This window comes from Abrus precatorius, unplaced genomic scaffold (assembly GCF_003935025.1).
Source record: "Abrus precatorius isolate BTA unplaced genomic scaffold, Abrus_2018 Scaffold8, whole genome shotgun sequence".
In the NCBI taxonomy this organism is placed as follows: domain Eukaryota; kingdom Viridiplantae; phylum Streptophyta; class Magnoliopsida; order Fabales; family Fabaceae; genus Abrus; species Abrus precatorius.
The window spans coordinates 20,562,823-20,580,893 of NW_020874428.1; the positions used below are offsets into that span (position 1 = coordinate 20,562,823).

An 18,071-nucleotide genomic window follows, 5' to 3' on the forward strand; every position below is an offset into this window, starting at 1 on the left:
TTTATTTATTTTGTCTTTGTATTTTGACTGTATATGAACCACTGTACGTTATTTATTAATAATGGGGTGTGTAGGACAGAGCAGCGTGGAACGAAGGAAGAAGAAAAGAGCAGAAAGTGGAAGCTTATAAGTCAGTCTCACCCTTCACAATCCCAATCCCAATCCCATAACCACTTTCACATTACACATTCACATGACAAGCTACCGTGTCTGCGTCTGTTTCCACCGCAGGTTCAAAGTGGCCGAGGCAGCGCCGCCACAGGACGTGCGGGACCTCTTCCTCAGCTACTCCGATGGTGGGTCCCACATCACCCCCGACCAGCTCAGCCGCTTCCTCTCTGAGGTTCAGGGCGAAGACCACCACCTCGTTGACCCGCAGAAGGTGGTGGAGGCAGTAGTGCAGAAGCGCCACCACATTACTAAGTTCGGCAGACACAATCTCTCTCTCGACGATTTTCATCACTACCTCTTCTGCCCTGACCTCAATCCCCCCATTGGATCTCAGGTTTTCATTCTTGTTCTCTCACTTCAATCTTCAAATCGAACACTTTAACTTCTTCCATCCATTGGATCTACTACCTTTTTCCTTCTTTTCTAAGAACCATCTCAACTACCTTTGTTTTTTTTTCTCTTCCTTTTTGTCTGGCTTCGCCAATTTTTTTCCCTTTAATAAAATGATTCTTTTTTTAACGTTTGTAAGAATACATGACAAAAATTTTCAAGTATAATAATTTTTATTAAAAATTATAAAATGAATCTTGTTAATGGCTGCCTTAAAGAATTAAAAGTAATTTTTTAAAGAAATACATTTGATCACATTTTAAATAATAGAGAAGAGGTTTATTAATTATATTTTTTAAAATTATTTTTAATTCTTTAATCAATGTCCTTAGGATTTGTTTTATAAAATTTAATACATTAATAATATGAAATATTATAAATTTTAATAAAAAAACCATTTATTAATTTTTTATTTTATGTCTTTTGACGCGGGCTAAAAAAAAGTGTTTATAAAATATCTGATATCAGTTAAGAATATATAAAAAATAATTTTCTTTATGAAGATAGAATCAATTTTTGAATTAATTGTACTTCAGGTTAATCAGGATATGACGGCTCCACTGTCCCATTATTTCATATACACTGGCCATAACTCATATCTCACTGGCAATCAACTGAGCAGTGATTGCAGTGATGTTCCCATTATAAAAGCTTTGCACAGAGGTGTGAGAGTGGTGGAGCTTGATATATGGCCCAATTCCACTAAGGATGATGTTCTTGTTTTACATGGAAGGTATTAAAATCTTGTACTCTTCAAAACATTGCAAAATAACTATCTTATGCATGTTTTCTCTTTTTTAAAATTATAGTTTCTACAAGTTTCCTAAGTATCTGTTCACCTGTGAATGTAGGACATTGACAACTCCTGTGGAGCTCCTTAAATGTTTGAAATCCATTAAGGAACATGCTTTCACTGCATCTCCCTATCCAGTCATTATAACCCTGGAAGACCATCTTACACCAGACCTTCAAGCTAAAGTTGCTAAGGTTATTTGTTAATCTGGGAAGAATAAATCACTGTTCACAAAAATTTGGTATTAAATATTGGTGTTGTTTTTATATTAGATGATTACTGAAACATTTGGAGATATGCTGTTTTGTCCGGATCATGAAAGTGTAGAAGTTTTTCCTTCACCTGAAGATTTGAAGTATCGGATCATGATATCAACAAAGCCTCCAAAAGAGTATCTAAAATCTGAAAGTGTGAAGGATAATTCCACAAAATTAGTGAAATCAAAGGATTCTGATGAAGATGATTGGGGAAAGGAGGTCACCGAAGTTGCAAAAGCTCAAAATGAAGATGATATAGTGAGCTAACAATTGCACTTTACAGCAGCCTCTATTTTTTAAAGTTTCTGGGGCTATTTTCTTGTGTTCTATTTTATTGCATGGTGACTTTGACACAAATGGACAGGGTGATGATGATGAGTCAAATGATGATGAATCTGAAACAACCCAGCAGAGTGATTATAAGCATCTAATTGCTATCCATGCTGGGAAACCCAAAGGTAGTCTGAAAGAAGCACTAAAAGTTGATGATAAAGTTAGACGCCTTAGCTTAAGTGAACAAGCCCTTGAAAAGGCTACTGAGTCCCTTGGAACTGATCTTGTTAGGTAATAATACCCGGTTTCTTATCAAAATACTAGATATGCTATTCTACCATAAGTATGCCAATGATTTCTACTTCTCTTGTGCTTTTCTAAAAACTTTTAACAATCTGATTGTACTGCTTTTAATTTGGTATTATAGATTCACGCAGAAAAACTTTTTGAGGGTGTATCCCAAGGGTACACGGTTCAACTCCTCCAACTACAAGCCACTGATTGGCTGGATGCATGGTGCTCAAATGGTTGCTTTCAATATGCAGGTTTTACATTTCTGTTTCACTTCTCCCCTTTATTCTGAAGGCAGCATATTGATTGCTTTTATAGTGTTGTCCTAATTACACTTTTCAATATTAATTTTTGGTTGCTTGTGAGTGCTGAATATTTCTAGTTATTTTTCTGTGACGAGCATAATGACCACAGTATGGTGCCGAAGGTTGCAAAATTGATGATTTAAAGTTTCTTAAAATTTGAATATATAAAAGTTACAATTCATTCTCAATTTACCACAACATTATTATGATGCATATGATTAGGAGTTAAATTTCTGTTGAGTGATCAACGCTTCTTCTTTCATCTTGATTCATTCTTCTTTAGGATTTAAATTTCTGTTAATTTTTCAAACGTCAGACCGTATGTCTTTGTTCCAATGGCAGGGATATGGCAGAAAACTTTGGTTGATGCATGGAATGTTTAGATCCAATGGGGGATGTGGTTATGTCAAAAAGCCAGACTTTCTTATCAGTGTAGGTCCAAATAATGAAGTATTCAATCCTAAAGATGAGCTGCAAGTGAAGAAGACTCTAAAGGTGAAGATATTTTCTAAATGAAAGAATTAGCAAATGTGTATTTATTTTTCTTACATGATATCTAATTTAATCTCATGGGATAGGTAAAAATATATGTGGGAGATGGATGGCGTATGGATTTCAAACAGACTCACTTCGACTTGTATTCTCCACCAGATTTTTATGTCAGGGTAAAAAGAATTATAATTATCCTCTACTTATAACGCAACTCCTTATAAATTATATTTGTATCCTTTATTATTTCATGAATCATGACAATGTTGATTTGTTGTTTGTGTTAACTTTTCTAAGTTTCAATCTTTTCCCAGTTGAAGCTTAGACAACTTTGATTCATCAGGAAAAAAATTTCTCTGCAATGCCAGTAGTGGGGATCTAATATTAATATTTAATACTTATTTTTTTTTTTACTTATTGCATGAGCTTATAAGTCAATTTCTGAGGCAGGTTGGTATAGCTGGAGTGCCAGCTGATGTGACAATGAAGAAAACAAAGATAATAGAAGATAATTGGATACCTGTTTGGGAAGAAGAATTCACCTTCCCTTTAACTGTCCCTGAACTTGCTTTGCTCAGAGTGGAAGTACATGAATATGACATATCTGAGGCAGATGATTTTGCAGGCCAAACTTGTTTACCCGTTGCTGAACTGAAGCAAGGGATTCGTGCTGTTCCACTTTACGACCGCAAAGGAGAGAAGTTCAAGTCAGTTAGGCTTGTTATGCGATTTGAGTTTATTTAATTAAGCTGTTCTTTTCTGTGTTTGGGCATATTTTTTGCTGTAAAAAAGAATAATACAACTTGCTTTTGCCTTTGTTTTTTCTACTGGTTTTAACCAGACGGATTCAAATTTCAAAAGATGAATGATGTATATGTTCCTTAACTTGTTTATTTGATTATGTAACGTAAACAGGAAATAGTGTTAGGATTCTGGATGACACCATTTGTTCTCTCAAAACCTTAAGTAGCCAAAATCAAAATCTTAGGCAGTAGGCACTAAGATCTTGGTCACTTTACTTGTAAAATTTTCACCTGGTGTATTCCTTTTCAATGTGAGATTTATTTTATGCATACATCCAAATGGAACTTCGACACGAAACGCTCTTCATATGTTTTAAGGATGTCGTCTTAGAGACTTCTAGATATTCATATCTTTAAGGAATCAAGGCTTATAACATTTCAAGCCAATCTCTTAAAGGGACTACAATTTTTATTTTATTTTTTTCTAATTATTCTAACAAAAGACAATGAGAAATTAAGAAATAGTATTTTTGTAATTAAAAATTATATAATATTTAATATTATTAACGTAATATTTTATAAATCTTAATAAAAATTTACTATACATTAATATTGTACAACTTTGAGCATATATTAAAAAATTTATTTTTTTAATACTACTTTCGTTCTTATTCATATATTGTTGATTAAGTATAGAGAGAGAGAAAAAGAATTTTATTTCTATTTATTTAATCACTTAAAATTTTAAACTAATATTTATTTTTCTTCAACTAATGTCATTCTGTTCATTTGAAATATTTATACTATTTAATGTTTTAAAAGAAAAAAAACCTAATCAATAAATAATGTATAAGTTTAGTATTTAATTCAACAAAATGATTAAATTCGTTAGTGCGTATAATTTTTTTTCTCTCCAAATAGATAATAGGACCATAGTTAATATTTAACTTATTAACATTGTTATTGTAAAGATCTACTACGCGTGCAATTTTATAATTATGCATGAAACATATATTTGCATGTAATGCTTCTTTTGAAATTTTAAGGCCCATAAAAATATCAAAGAAATGATATTCCTAAAAAAATCAGCTTACAATAATTTATACAAAAGCATAAAAAGATAAAATAATATAACTTTTAACATGCATTTTTTAATTAATAAAATAAATGATGACATAGTTCTTTTGTATGAATTGTTGTAAAATTTTTTTGTTAAAATATCACATCTCAAGAGATCAAAACGATGCATAGAAGAAACAGAGTTTCACACTGTGGAATTGGTACCAGCTTGTTAAGTTTGTATATGTGACATACCTTTTCTCTCCTTTATACTGAATTATTTTTCTTCTAAAAGAGCTTTACCTACACATCACAGTGAATATTCCTAACGTTTAGTTGATCGTAATTCAGTGCTACTTTAATTTCTTGGGAAAAACTAATGCTCTTGGTAGGGTCTGAGATGAGTTATCTGGAGAATGGAGATGTTTCTTATTGAAATGTGTCATCAAAGAAAACACAATGCACGACTTAAAGCAATCTCTTTCTTCGTTACACCCATAAAATTTACTTTCTCAATCAGAATGATTTGTGCTGAGCTGAGCCCAACCGAACCCACAGTGCAGACGCGGCAGGTTGAACCATGAGAGAAGCAACTCTCACTCCCGTGACTACCGGAATCCGTATAAAATTTACTGGTTTTAAAATTTAAAAATAAAATTTATATTATTTAATGATATAATTATAACAATAATTTATCAAATATAATAAAATTTAAATAAAATACCTTTTATTTTTTTATTTATATATTTGTTTATTCAACTAAATTTATATTGTACATTCATTTATGATTATAATATAAAATTATTAATAAAATTTTTACTTTATAATTATTAAAGAATGAGATAATATTTTTAAAATAGATAACTCGTCATACTAATAATTGTAAGAAGTAAAAATTACATTAACTAAGTTGAAAACAAAAGTAAAAAGTGTATTTATTTTAGTGATGTATGAAATTTTAAAAGTATGATTTCAATATATCAATATATAAAAATATATGCTAATACTTAAAAATAAAAATATATCAAATTTTTATTGTTATAGATATTTACAACATTCCATTTTTTATGCGGTTAACTTCATCTTAAGTTGGAGGAAAAACTCTTACTTAAATACAATTTCATAATCTAGGACCAAAAAATTAAGATTACTTTTTGCTTGCTTAATTATGGCATCCTGTACATTCATAGGCCTCCTGAGAAGGGATATTGGCCAAACTTGAACTAGGCTTTGCTTGGTTGATCTGGGATTAGGCAGGTGAGTCTATTAAGTTCAAGCTCTTGAATTGATGGGGGTTAGCCTTTTACCTAATTCATAGATTCTTTAGTTTTACAACTAGGTGCGACTTCGTATGTCCTTAAGCTTTCATCAGCTTACTTTTCACATGTTACCAACTTTCATTCTATATTACATTTCTCTTGTAGATGTTGACTGATCTGCAATAGATATTTTTTAATAATGATTCTTATTCTGACAAGATGAAAGATAGTCATGAAGCTAACATGGCTTTCAACTAATTCTGTAGAATTATGATAATGCATTCAAATCTATTGCTTCATCATCTTGGGGGTTTGCTTACTCCAAATTGAAAATATTTATGATACAGTTTTTAATGTGTTCTGTAATTCTTGGATTCTTTTGAGTCAGATATCAAGTGAATGATCACATTGGACTCTATGGCTATAATTGCTCAATATCTCACACTAGATATATAGCCACTGATAGTTCCATTTAGTGAGATTGAAGTTTACATGCTCCTGGAACGAAATCTATTTATGGTTCATGTCGTAATCATCCCTGTCAGAGAACATTAGGGCCGCCACATAATTATCTTCATGCCATCCGCAATTCAGCTTGAAACTGAAGGCTGCTTTATCAGCTCTGAATCCATAACAGAGGTTCTATTTTAGACTTTTATGCTTGTCCTTGAGAAAAAAAAAAACACTGCGAAACATATAAACTATGAGTTTTTGCCTAATTGAAGCAGTCTTCATTTCTAAATACTATACACACTACTATTCCATTCCAAGCATTCTTATCTCCTCTGCTCTATTATTGATCCTGCACATAAATGTTTCACTTAATAACTCCCCATCATTTTTTTTTCGTGGAACTCTTCCTGTCAGATTTGACCAACAAAGCATCAAAAAAAGATTTGATTCAACAATATATCACCAATTATAATGGCTTCTTCAATTGACAAACAAATATTGACTTTTACTATATAAATATATATATTTCCTCCGATTTTTTTAATGTCTAGTTTTAAATGTACACTTGAATTAAATGCACACTTTGAAATTGAACATTTAATTTAGACTGATGGGAGTACTTAATTTGATCTCTGTTACTTCTATTCTTCTTTGATAACTTACTTTTATTGCAACTTCATCGTCGTCATTAATATAAAAATTGTTCACTCCTTTTATGATAAATTTGTTACTACCACAATGTGCAGCCTGCAGTTCCATTTCAGATTCGCTTAAACGCGGGGTAGCTATGTTTGAGTTTTTCTTTGTTGAGCTTCAGGTCCATCTTACCCAAAAAGAAACTGACAGGCAAATTTGATAATAATATTATTATCACATTCGAGTTTCTTATTTTATAAAATGTAATATTATTATCCAATTTCAAACTACCACAATTCCAAATATACCGATAGATCAATTTGCCCCTTTACTTTTCATGGGGAAAAAAGTGTAAATGACATTCAATTCAATTAAGTTAAAAATGGAAATTGTCCACTAATTTTCTTGTGTTCATGCTCTGAAGTTATGGAAAAAGGATGGTACATGGCATAAGGATGATGCTTCTATAACCAGATCACTGTTTTGACTCTGGTCCATGATCAGGAACAAGTGAAGCAATTTCATTTTGTATGGTTCTCATACTCAAGTTCTTTTCCTTTTGCTTGATCTACTGTTGGGGTTGCCTTCACCCTGCTTTTTGTCTTTCTTATGGCTTCCCTTGGGTGGGACAACATTCTTACTGGATCTCACACTAATAAGTCCACCTGTGGGTATTTTTCCACCATTATTTTCTATAATATTCTTAAGACCAGATTCTCCATCTTGAATGGCATACTGCTGGAGCATTTCAGGAGCAAAGACTGCTTCTTGTTTTGACTTCATATCATCCTACCCAGTAAATCAATTCAATTTAAGAGCTACTACAAACGGGAGATGGAAACAAGGAAGCATGATAATCAAGCTAAGAATATTCAACATGAGAAAGCAAATGAGGAAGGTGCATACCTCAACTTGTTTAGCTGCATTGTTCAGATCTTCGTCCACAGAGATGCTATGAGGTTTCAAAACAATCTAGGGACAAAAGCAGATGAAAAGTAAAAAGAGTAGGAGCAACATTAATGAGTGATCCAAGGTATTGAATACACAAGTCAGTGCACATAACTGCACATTCGTCTGAGGAGTTCACTAACCACTGAAACTTTGTCATGAATTCTAGTGAAAGTAGCAAGATATTGAATACACAAGGTAACATTATCAACAAACTTACTTCTTTCAGTCGAGGCAAGGTTGATTCAATCTCCTTGGATGCAAGGCCATACAGATATTTGTAGAACTTCTTCATTACCTTTATAAATAAAGACAATATTTGTTGCCTTTCCAACTTCAGTTGTCCCTGTTAAATGAAGGGCACATAAAGAACGTGATTCCAACTTTTGAAAAAGGCACCAATGGCAAAAGACATCAAACATGAAAACCACATTTATTCATGCCAAAAATTAGGTAGGCAGACAACAGTCTATTAAAATCAACAACAGAGCCCTATTAAAATCAAATGATGAATTTTTTAGTGGCTCATTAATTTGTTATGAGGATGTGTATCATGATAAACTGACTAATTACATGACAAAAGAAGGATAAAGATAATCTACATCTAAAGTGTATCTAGGGATAGGATTCAAGCCAAGGACTAATATTCCTTAGCCATTAGGTGCTTGCCTGTCATCCGAGTGTGATATTTTCAACCAAACAAGTCAGTAAGTAGATAAACAAACCTCAATGTATGAAATGCCCTGATTCTGCAAACCAATGCACAGTAATACAGAAGCCTGAGCATATGACAGTGTAACTGGAAGCTTTTCTTGGAAGTACAGATGTGTAAGGGTGGGAACAATATCTAAAATCTGTCAAATAAAAAGGGTCAATAACATACTTTGAAGGACCCCAAGTCACACAGGTTTTCAAATTATTTATATGAATGAACTACGCTTGGCAGTTGGCACAATAAATTGATTATATCCAAAATTAAGTAGTATGTGTTATGGCGCACTAAGTTTGGTGTTTCCATGAGGCGGCCTCCTTGAATCTCCCAATCATTTCTCATTCATTTCTATAAGCATCATGTAACCCTCCCTTCAGCTTCCTTTAAGGTGTTTTACCATGCATGCACGGGCACACAAGATGTAATTCTAATACAGAAAAGATAATTACCAATGCAAGGGAAAGTTCTTTGTTTTGTGCTTCGGAAGGCGGAATCATTTTCAATCACCAAACAAAGAATTGGACATATCTGAGATCTTACCAGATGGAAGTCAGCCAGATTGTCAACATAAGCCTCTAGTCGCTTCATATCATGTGGTGATAAATATTCTCTAACTGGGCCCAAACATTTATCAGAATTGATCTTCCCAGGTTCTTGGTCCATGAAATTGATTTTTGGATCTATTATGCTGGATAAATCACCACAATAAGCATTTCAATAATGGAGATAAATATGAGGGATGAAGAACCCACAAGTTCAAGAAGCTTTAATTTTAATTGATGAGTATGCTATTCAACTGCCTGGATCACTCAACTAATTTTAATTTCTAAGATCAAAAGAAACATCGCTTTCTATAATAAATTAAAAAATGACAGATGCAAGGGCAGCTGTGGCATCTTGTACAAGGCATGTGGTCCTTTCTATTTTACAAAAATATTTTATTTAATAAATAAAAAAAAGGCACTTCCCATTGCATTTGAAACAGATTATCTGAGTCAAATAGCAGATAAGATAAAAGTTTTCTAGCACTTCCCATTGCATTTGAAACAAAAATATTTTATTTTATTTTATATTTTTTTTAAAACAATCAACATCAGTATAGCACAGAGAATGGAAAATTCTTAACTTCCTAACACTAACCTCAAAGCAAGCTTGTATTCCATGCCACGAAAAGTGGAAGCCAAAAGTCCAGCAAATCTTTTCTTGAAATCTGAAAGTAGTGAACAAATCATAAAAAAAAACAGTTAATTATAAATATTGAACACAAATCATATAGCAAAGTGTCATGAAGCTGAAGCTGTTGAATAGAGACACCTGCGAAATGTTCCCACCTTCATAAAATGGACCAAAAAAGTCCCATTGATTTGATCCATCAACTTCAATTTCATCATTGTTCAAAGGTTTCAGGACCATGCATGTATGCTCACCAGTCACAGCATTCTGTTAAGTAAGCAAAATGTTATTTGTAAAATTAAATTCAGTATTATTGTCTACAGCCTAAGAAAAACTAAATCTTAACTGGAATCTGGCCAATGTAGAAAGGAGCAAAATTATGCTTTCTCCAAAAGCGAAAAAGCTCCAAGGTTAGGCCAAATGAGACACCAATGTAATGGAGCTTCTCTGGGCGTCTTTCACGCAGATGTACTAGCAAATGAGGAAGATCCGTTCGAGGTTTTATATTTTCTTCAAGTAATGAAACCTGTATTCATTGTATTATTAAAAAGGCTAAGCATACACTGGAAACACACACAGAAATTGATAGACTTAAAAGCAAAAACAGTAACAAATGAAATAAAGTTTGTCATTTTTGCTCAAATTGTTACCTTCACTGTATGTTTGAACTCAGTTATCTAACACCATCTTAATGCTTATAGGAAACAGTAAGGCTAGGAGACATAAGCAAGGACCTAATTGCAAGTACTTAATAAAGACACTTTCTTCACTATCTCCCAATTATGAAATGCTTTCTTCAACAATATCCAAAATACAAGTATCAGCAAGTAATTGAAACTGACGTACCAGTGCCTATCAGCTAGACTATAGAAAGATTCCTAGATAGCTCCTATACCAATATGACATAATATATTTATAAAGAAATGAACAGAATTACTCTGAACATATCAGAATTCACTAGTAACATACCTTCTCTGCAGCTTCTGTAACTCTAACTTGTGGAGCTACTACTTCAACTTCAACTTCAACATCGATCTCAGAGATAGGAGTAAGTTGTCCTTCATAGTAACTGCAGAAAGTAGGCCATGTAAGTGATCAATTGATGGTGATCTAAATTTAAAAGTTTGACATTTTCTGTTTAAGGCTAAAATCAGCACCGCATTTAAGCATCTTCTTAAGCAGAGTATCTAAGAAATGGATGATTCCAAAACAAGCTAAATAACTTCCTGACAGGCCCATGTCCAGAACTGGCTATTTAATGCAATTCCATATATAATTTATATTATTTTTATAAGATTACTAACGTAAGTTATTAACTGAAAATTTATAAATCATAATTGGATATAAAATAGATATGAAATTCTATGTGAAAATTTAAGGATTCTTCTAGCATATTTACATTTTAGTTTTGACATACAGATTATGATTTAACAAATAAACTGAATTTGAATATTTTAAAAATATATTTAATATACCGATATTAAATTATAATTTAACATAATTAACAATTATAAACTAATATTCATTCTAAAATAAACCATTTAAAACAAGTCAAAATATATAATTAAGTATGAAAAACCTAAATATATTCAACACAATAAATCATTAGATACTCTGTAATTTCTCATAGGTGGGTTGGGTTGGGTTATGTGGGACGAAAATGTTCAAACCCACAACCTACCCACCTATCGTGGGCTAGATTTTTCAACCCAACCCAACCCAACCACATTCAACCCACCAAGGGGGCCACCCCTAATGGCTTTCAAAGCAAGATAGCAATCAGGTTCTCACCGTGTTAAAAGCTCAACTGCTTGCGAGCCATACCCAAGCTGAAAAAGAAAGAAGATGAAACGTAAGAGAGGTGTCACTACTTTGGATAAATCAGGTTAGTAACAGAACCATATGCCTGACAACAGATGTTACCCTCATGGCACTTGGGTGTGTGGCAATGCGCACAATGCGAGCGCCTGAAAGTGAGGGGAAAACTGTATCTCTAAATTGCTCACAGAATTTCCAAGGAATTTGATCCCCAAAAGGTTGGTGACCATGGCTCAAGCTTTTGATTGCTGATTGGCTAGATATCTGCCCCTCAAGACAGACCTATAAGCTATGGAATGTTAGAAGTCACACAAAATGAAACGCATGCTAGACAGCAAATAGGAGATAAACATAACCCAAGTACAACTATCAATGGAAAGAACCCTAAAAGTATCAGCATATAGAAAATTTCATATGAATATACGTGTATCCTGCATTTCCATGCTATGACATGTTTGTTGCTTCACAATTTTTTGCATCATAATCAAGCAAGGATAACAAAGCTTATGGCGGTCAAATGAAACTTCACACAATACATTGGCATTTGAACTTCATAGTTCATACATTAGTTTCAGCAATAACATGTGATATAGCGAGAGGCAAAGAGCGGATGAGGTGGCGAGAATTGCAGATATTAAGCTGATGGCCAAACCGACCATGGCCAGAGGCAAAGAGTGGATGACAAGGAGAGAAATGAGATATAAGATTATGTCAAAATAGACCATGTGCAGAAATCTAACAGAAAAAATAGGATGGTTTATACGAAAGATGCCAACCTGGATGACACACAAAATCTCAGGAAGTCGATTACTTGATTCATCAACAGGTCCTGTAATTCAAATAGCATTATAGATCTGGTTCAAGCCATGCCAATTTAAACAAAGGAGGGAAAAGGAAGAAAAATAACTAGAAAGGAAATCAACTCTACCAAGTAATACAAATAAGTGGTGAGCTGGAGCATCTGCCATCAGCTGCAGATCGTTTGGAGAATTTTTGTAATGTGAAGCAACATATAAGGCCATCATTTGCTGCAAGAATACTAATATTTTAGTACAGCATATAAATACATGTATAATCAACTAGAATTCAAGCCAAAATCATCAGATAAATCTGGTATTACCTGCAAAAATAATTCACTATCTTTATGGCAGGAAAAGAGGGTGTCCCGATTAACATAGTATAGATCACACTCACTGGGTGGAGGTAACCTGATTGCAGAACAAAGAACCTTAAACTGAGATAAACAAAAATGGTCTCATCTTACAAGGTGATATGATACACACTGCATCTAACCTGCTAAGATTAGGGATGACATTTGAAACGTCTAAGCATAGTAGAGTGTTAATCCAGCGCTCTATGGGATCCCCAGAACCATATCTGATGGACTCGTTGAGTTCTATTTTCTTAAATAGACGGCCTGAAAGATAGAACTCAAAATCCATCGATAATAAGCATGATATGTAGCACTGGCATCGACACGGAAACAGACAAGCAGACACACCAAATCTTTAAACTGATAGGGCAAGGACACGACATATAAACGTATATATATTCAATATTTATATGGTTTTCAAGTAATTAGAAATGCCAAACTATTAATATTAACTACTTTCTAGGCATTTCTCATGAAATATCATTAATATTAACATCTCATAACCATGTTCATACAGACCCAAGATGTGTTTGGAGTATCTTCTGACTAATAAGGGAAAAAAAATATTCGGTCAAAAACGGATATATGTGTGGCATGTGCCATTTGGGTGTGTTTTGAGTGTCAGACACTGACACGGGTCGGACCTGTGGACACGTCACTAAATTGGTGTGTCCATGCAACATAAAGCAGGATCCTAAATAAAATAATAAATAAATAAATAAGTACACAACAATCCGTAACAATCACTGAAAACCAACCATTTCAATGTCCTAATCTAGCTACTTCAACTGCATTGCCGTTCTCAGAATCACATGACATGCATATTATATATTCAACTTGACTAATAAAAGGTAGAAGTATTATGTACCAGAACCAGTGCCCTCTGCGATCTTAGCAGATGCATGGCTTTGGTCTTCCAATTGCTGCAGAAGTTTAAGCGATAAAGAGCGCCCAGTACCTTCGTAACTTTCCAAGAGATAAAAAGAAAAATAAGTTTACTCAGTAATCAAGTAACGTCAGAAGTTGTCTCCTTAAATGAGATATATAACAAACTTCATCAAAGAGAGAAAGGACCCAGCCAATAATTCAAAAGGCTTGGGGCTTGTTTGGAAGTGTTTTCTAGTTTGTATTTTCTGAAACAAATTTCAACTCCAATTTTCAGAAACAAGAAGCAAAAAGTTCTGTTTGAGTAATTAGTTCCCAGAACCAGTTTCCAAAATAATAAAACAAGAAACTGTTTGACATAAGACAACACCCTTCCCCTTCCTTTTTTTTACTTCTCCACCTCCTTCTAACTCTCCCTCTCCCTCTCCCTCTCCCAAGTTAGACCAGTTTTCTCCAGGTCCGGTCGTGGATCTCGGCGGCCCAACTCCCTCACGGCTGCTGTCGCACACCCAAGAATCTGTTGCGGCGACGCTCCGTTGACGGTGGTAGTGATGGTTTTTTTGTTCTCTTGTTACACTTTGTTCTTTTTTATTGTTGCTAGAAAGAAGAGAAGGAACAAAAAGTTGAAGAAGAAGAAGAAAGAGAAGAGGAAATTGTTTGTGCCCTTGTGTAGCATGGTAGGTTCCCATAAAAAACCGAACTTGGTGATCCTTTCTGTTCTTTTATTTACTTATTTATTGATTTCTTAGGTTGTGCTTGTTGTTGGGTATAATTTGGAAGGATGGGGAGGGGGGGGGGAGAGTGGATCGGGGCAAATAGATCCTTGCAGGAATTGAGACATTTTTTAAGAGATGAGGGAATATTTTATATTTTTTTAATATGTAAAATAATTATATTATTAATTTTAATAGTAAAATTAGTAATATATTTATTAAAAAAAAAACATAAATATTCCTCAAGTTTAAAAATACCGTATCAATCACCTTGTTTTGGGGATAATGCAAGCAGAATCAAAGATACGGATGGGGGGGGGGAAAGGTCACAACCTTTTCACATTTGGTGGTTGTTGGTCGGTGAGTGGTTGAGAAAGAGAAAGGAGGGCGAAGAAAATATAGTAGGTGGGTTTCGAAGAATGTGTCAGCATTAGTAAACAATATATCTACAATAGTGCCACCGCCGTTTTCAGTGTTTCCGAAAACAGAAGAACCCAAAACATAACTTTTGGATTTTCTATTCTAAATAAACAAAATCTATTTTTTTTGTTTCCAAAATCAATGCCATGAAAACAGCCAGCTAAACATGTTTTTTTTTTCTATTTTCAAAAACAAAAAACTGTTTTTAAGTTATCAAATAGGCCCTTGATAATCCTTCATAAAAATCAGTCATACCCATTAACTGTGGATGACAGGAAGACCAGGAATGGCCCAAGCAAAGACTTTACAAGTGGCAGTGGAATCGCAGCTGCTTCATCAATAACCAATAATTCAACTTGCAAAAGCTTTTGATGCTCGTGCGGGAGTATATACTGAAACAATAAGATGAAAACAAGTCCAGAATCACATCTACATGTATCCTTACAGCAACAGTAAGTATCCTTGACATTCAAGACTTTTATTAATGCAGAAGCATATGCATTACCAATGAACTAACCTGAATTGTCTGTCTATGATGCTTGTAGATGTTAATCCTTACAGTAGCTTTCTTGAACTCAGGATTCGTGCTTTTCACCACATCATAATCAATATGTTCCTGTTAACAAAGGAAAGTGTAGCACTCTTTAACTCATATCTATTGTCACTTGTTTGATATATTAGTCTGCAAACTTTCCCTATTTCTCGTTGTTCCCTTCAATAACTCACTTTTTATTTCTAGGTACACTATAACATTTTGTTCATATCAAAACTTTCCTAGACAACCATCCGTCCACAAGTTGATATGTACTATTTGATTTAAATTGACCAAAGGAACCATCGCGAAATCAAATGCACATGGCCAGGAGACGTACTTACGATCCCAGCCAATTAACTAAATTTAACTGCCCATTTGCCATTCGAAGTTTCCGTAACTTAAGTTTCTCAATGAAACAATAATGATAATAGCTGTTAATTAATGAAGAGAAGAACATGTACCTTGTGCCCAAGTGCATCAAAACCTTGGCATATAAATTCAAACAAGGTTTTCAAGTTCTCTGGGCTGGGTGCAGTTACAAAGATATTTGAATACCTACATAGATAATCTTACAATGAGATCCAAACAAAACCGGAATAACTAACAGAAATAACCATATCAAGAATGTATGAAAAGCACAATACCCCACGGCAACTGCTCCAGCAATTGATAAACCAAGAGCAGCTGATTTCCCACGACCACGAGCAGCCAACAATGCAACAGTACTACGAAGTGTCTTGTCCAGAACTGCATCCAGAAAAGTGATGACAGCTTTTCCCTATTGCCAGAAACCAGATAAAGCTCATATCCATAATGCACGAAAACCAATTTTGTTTACGGTGGTAGTCAATGCAAAGTTGACAGATAAAAAACTCCTACCTGGTCCAACGTGCAACATTTCTTAATCAACGGCCCAACTGGGAAATCTTCATTCAGCTGTTCTTTAAGGTTTTTCAGCTCCTGTTGTGCTTCTGAGAGTCCCTCCAAGTCCTACAGCATCAATTCATAGGTAAAAAATCAAATGAAACTTTATTAAAATTTAAAATGAACTCTATGCTCGGAAGCCAAGAAAAGAACAAATATGCCTTCCAACAAGCATGCATTAAAACCCAAAATCATCCACAGTCCCCTCAAAAGAAAAATATAAAAGGAAACAGATAGTTAAAGATGATATCACAGTACCTCCGGAACTGGGGTAAGAGACCTAATGTGAGATGAAATCGGTAACACATTCATCTCATCATCCATGACCACACATGACTCGCAAGAAGCAAGTGATAATAAAAAGCGTTCATTAAAGCGCCCAACAGCTTCAGAGTGAGATTCAGTTCGGAATCTATAATGGACATCCTGCAATCAGTGAACAGAAAATTTGCATTTTATAAAACGTTTAACAGGAGAGTGTAGGTTATTGGTTGCAGAACAGCCACTCTGCATATGAAGAACTTTGGTAATGCCTCTTACATAACTATCTAGAGTTCAATGTCAGATGTATATAAATCATAGAAGGGAGTAAACTCTACTTAGCCAATATGTTCTTGCTCTGAATTTTAGTATTTTGCAGTTGTTCTTACAAGATACCTTAGCTGTTCTCTTGTGCTTCTTTAACTTGTTAGGTAATAATAGAGCATGTTTCTTAAAAAAATATAACCAATGAATAAATAGTTAAAGCTTAAAAAAATAAAGTTCATAAACATCAATTCTAATGAATCTACATTCATACCATCACCATGGTGTACAGACTGGTCAGTGAGGATAGAGAACGAAGCATCAAAACAATCAACCCTCCTCCTTCCACAGTCTCAATTGTTCTTGCTAGGAGATTAGGTGTCAACGCCTCGAAATCCTGAAAGGAAAGACAATGGAAAAATTGATGTCTCTCAGTTAAAAAAGGAAGAGGGAAGACACCTGAAAAAGAACAACAAAGTGAATTAATTAATAGCATGTGTCATATACCTGAAGTACACACATTCCAAAGGTATTCCCGAGAATTCTTTCGGAATCCTTATATAAACAATAAGTTAATCCCCCACTCTCTATAAACAACGAAAACGCATCAACTTTATCAGGATCCAAAAGACCTTCCCGCTTATATCTCTCTCTCTTAACCTGCTTGGCATGTTTCTTCTTATTACTGCATTCACAATCATCTTAATAAAGTTAATGTCAAAACCATAGTTGATCGTCCAGAACAACTCAAACAACACATACACAGCGTTAATGTCACAGTTAATCCCACAAAGAACAGACACGTGAATTATATATACAGAACCTGCTGAGTTCAAGTTTGGTCTTGTAACACCACAAAACAGTTGGCCTGGATTTGATTTGTGCCTTGCTAAGAATGTAATGAAGATTCACAATCTGCGCACGTTAGAGACAAACATTCAACAACATGGACCTATCACTGCAGTGCACTACACAAGATAATTCAACGGCGTGTGTGTGATAGAGACATACCTGGTAACGTGACTTGTCGCCGACGATGACGAACATGGACCTGTGCCTGCTTTTGACGCCATTCTCGATAAGAGTTCTAATTCGCTCGTCCACCTTCTTCCTCATCTCTTCCCTGTGGCGAAATTCAAGTTCTCT

At 34.3% G+C, this 18,071-nt stretch overlaps 2 protein-coding genes across 3 annotated transcripts; one reads left to right on the top strand and one right to left on the bottom strand.

Annotated features, from left to right (window-relative positions):
- The first annotated feature begins 193 nt into the window (after nt 1-193).
- Nucleotides 194-3,713, top strand: LOC113847188 (phosphoinositide phospholipase C 4-like). 2 transcript variants are annotated; one of them, XM_027476119.1, is made up of 9 exons: nt 194-505; nt 1,098-1,294; nt 1,413-1,548; nt 1,627-1,869; nt 1,991-2,175; nt 2,312-2,429; nt 2,823-2,975; nt 3,059-3,145; nt 3,420-3,713. In XM_027476119.1, exons 1-9 carry the CDS (start codon nt 194-196, stop codon nt 3,711-3,713), a joined length of 1,725 nt encoding a protein of 574 aa, XP_027331920.1. The 2 variants fall into 2 exon arrangements, with proteins under 2 accessions (XP_027331920.1, XP_027331919.1); XM_027476118.1 differs by having other exon boundaries at nt 1,627-1,830; nt 1,895-2,175.
- Nucleotides 3,714-7,662: 3,949 nt separating this feature from the next.
- LOC113874414 (RNA cytidine acetyltransferase 1-like) lies at nt 7,663-18,071 on the bottom strand. The gene is made up of 26 exons (XM_027512636.1): nt 17,937-18,071; nt 17,749-17,840; nt 17,433-17,610; nt 17,200-17,322; nt 16,659-16,826; nt 16,356-16,466; nt 16,121-16,254; nt 15,938-16,031; nt 15,459-15,557; nt 15,197-15,333; nt 13,792-13,889; nt 13,064-13,187; nt 12,891-12,978; nt 12,699-12,798; nt 12,547-12,599; nt 11,876-12,052; nt 11,744-11,781; nt 10,922-11,021; nt 10,299-10,478; nt 10,111-10,219; nt 9,920-9,989; nt 9,320-9,467; nt 8,793-8,921; nt 8,288-8,413; nt 8,026-8,091; nt 7,663-7,908 (listed from the first exon to the last, which is right to left on the bottom strand). The coding sequence occupies exons 1-26, from the start codon at nt 18,039-18,041 to the stop codon at nt 7,663-7,665; spliced, it is 3,093 nt and encodes a 1,030-aa protein (XP_027368437.1). The 5' UTR covers nt 18,042-18,071.

What these genes read in the sequence shown, in the direction of transcription:
- LOC113847188 (XM_027476118.1), top strand. Translation starts at nt 194, where the DNA reads ATGACAAGCTACCGTGTCTGCGTCTGTTTCCACCGCAGGTTCAAAGTG. An exon ending in ATCCCCCCATTGGATCTCAG is followed by an intron (nt 506 to 1,097) that starts GTTTTCATTCTT and finishes ATTGTACTTCAG; the next exon opens with GTTAATCAGGATATGACGGC. An exon ending in GTTCTTGTTTTACATGGAAG is followed by an intron (nt 1,295 to 1,412) that starts GTATTAAAATCT and finishes CTGTGAATGTAG; the next exon opens with GACATTGACAACTCCTGTGG.
- LOC113874414 (XM_027512636.1), bottom strand. Translation starts at nt 18,041, where the DNA reads ATGAGGAAGAAGGTGGACGAGCGAATTAGAACTCTTATCGAGAATGGC. An exon ending in GCTGGAGCAGTTGCCGTGGG is followed by an intron (nt 16,032 to 16,120) that starts GTATTGTGCTTT and finishes TTATCTATGTAG; the next exon opens with GTATTCAAATATCTTTGTAA. An exon ending in CGCAGAGGGCACTGGTTCTG is followed by an intron (nt 13,188 to 13,791) that starts GTACATAATACT and finishes TCTATCTTTCAG; the next exon opens with GCCGTCTATTTAAGAAAATA.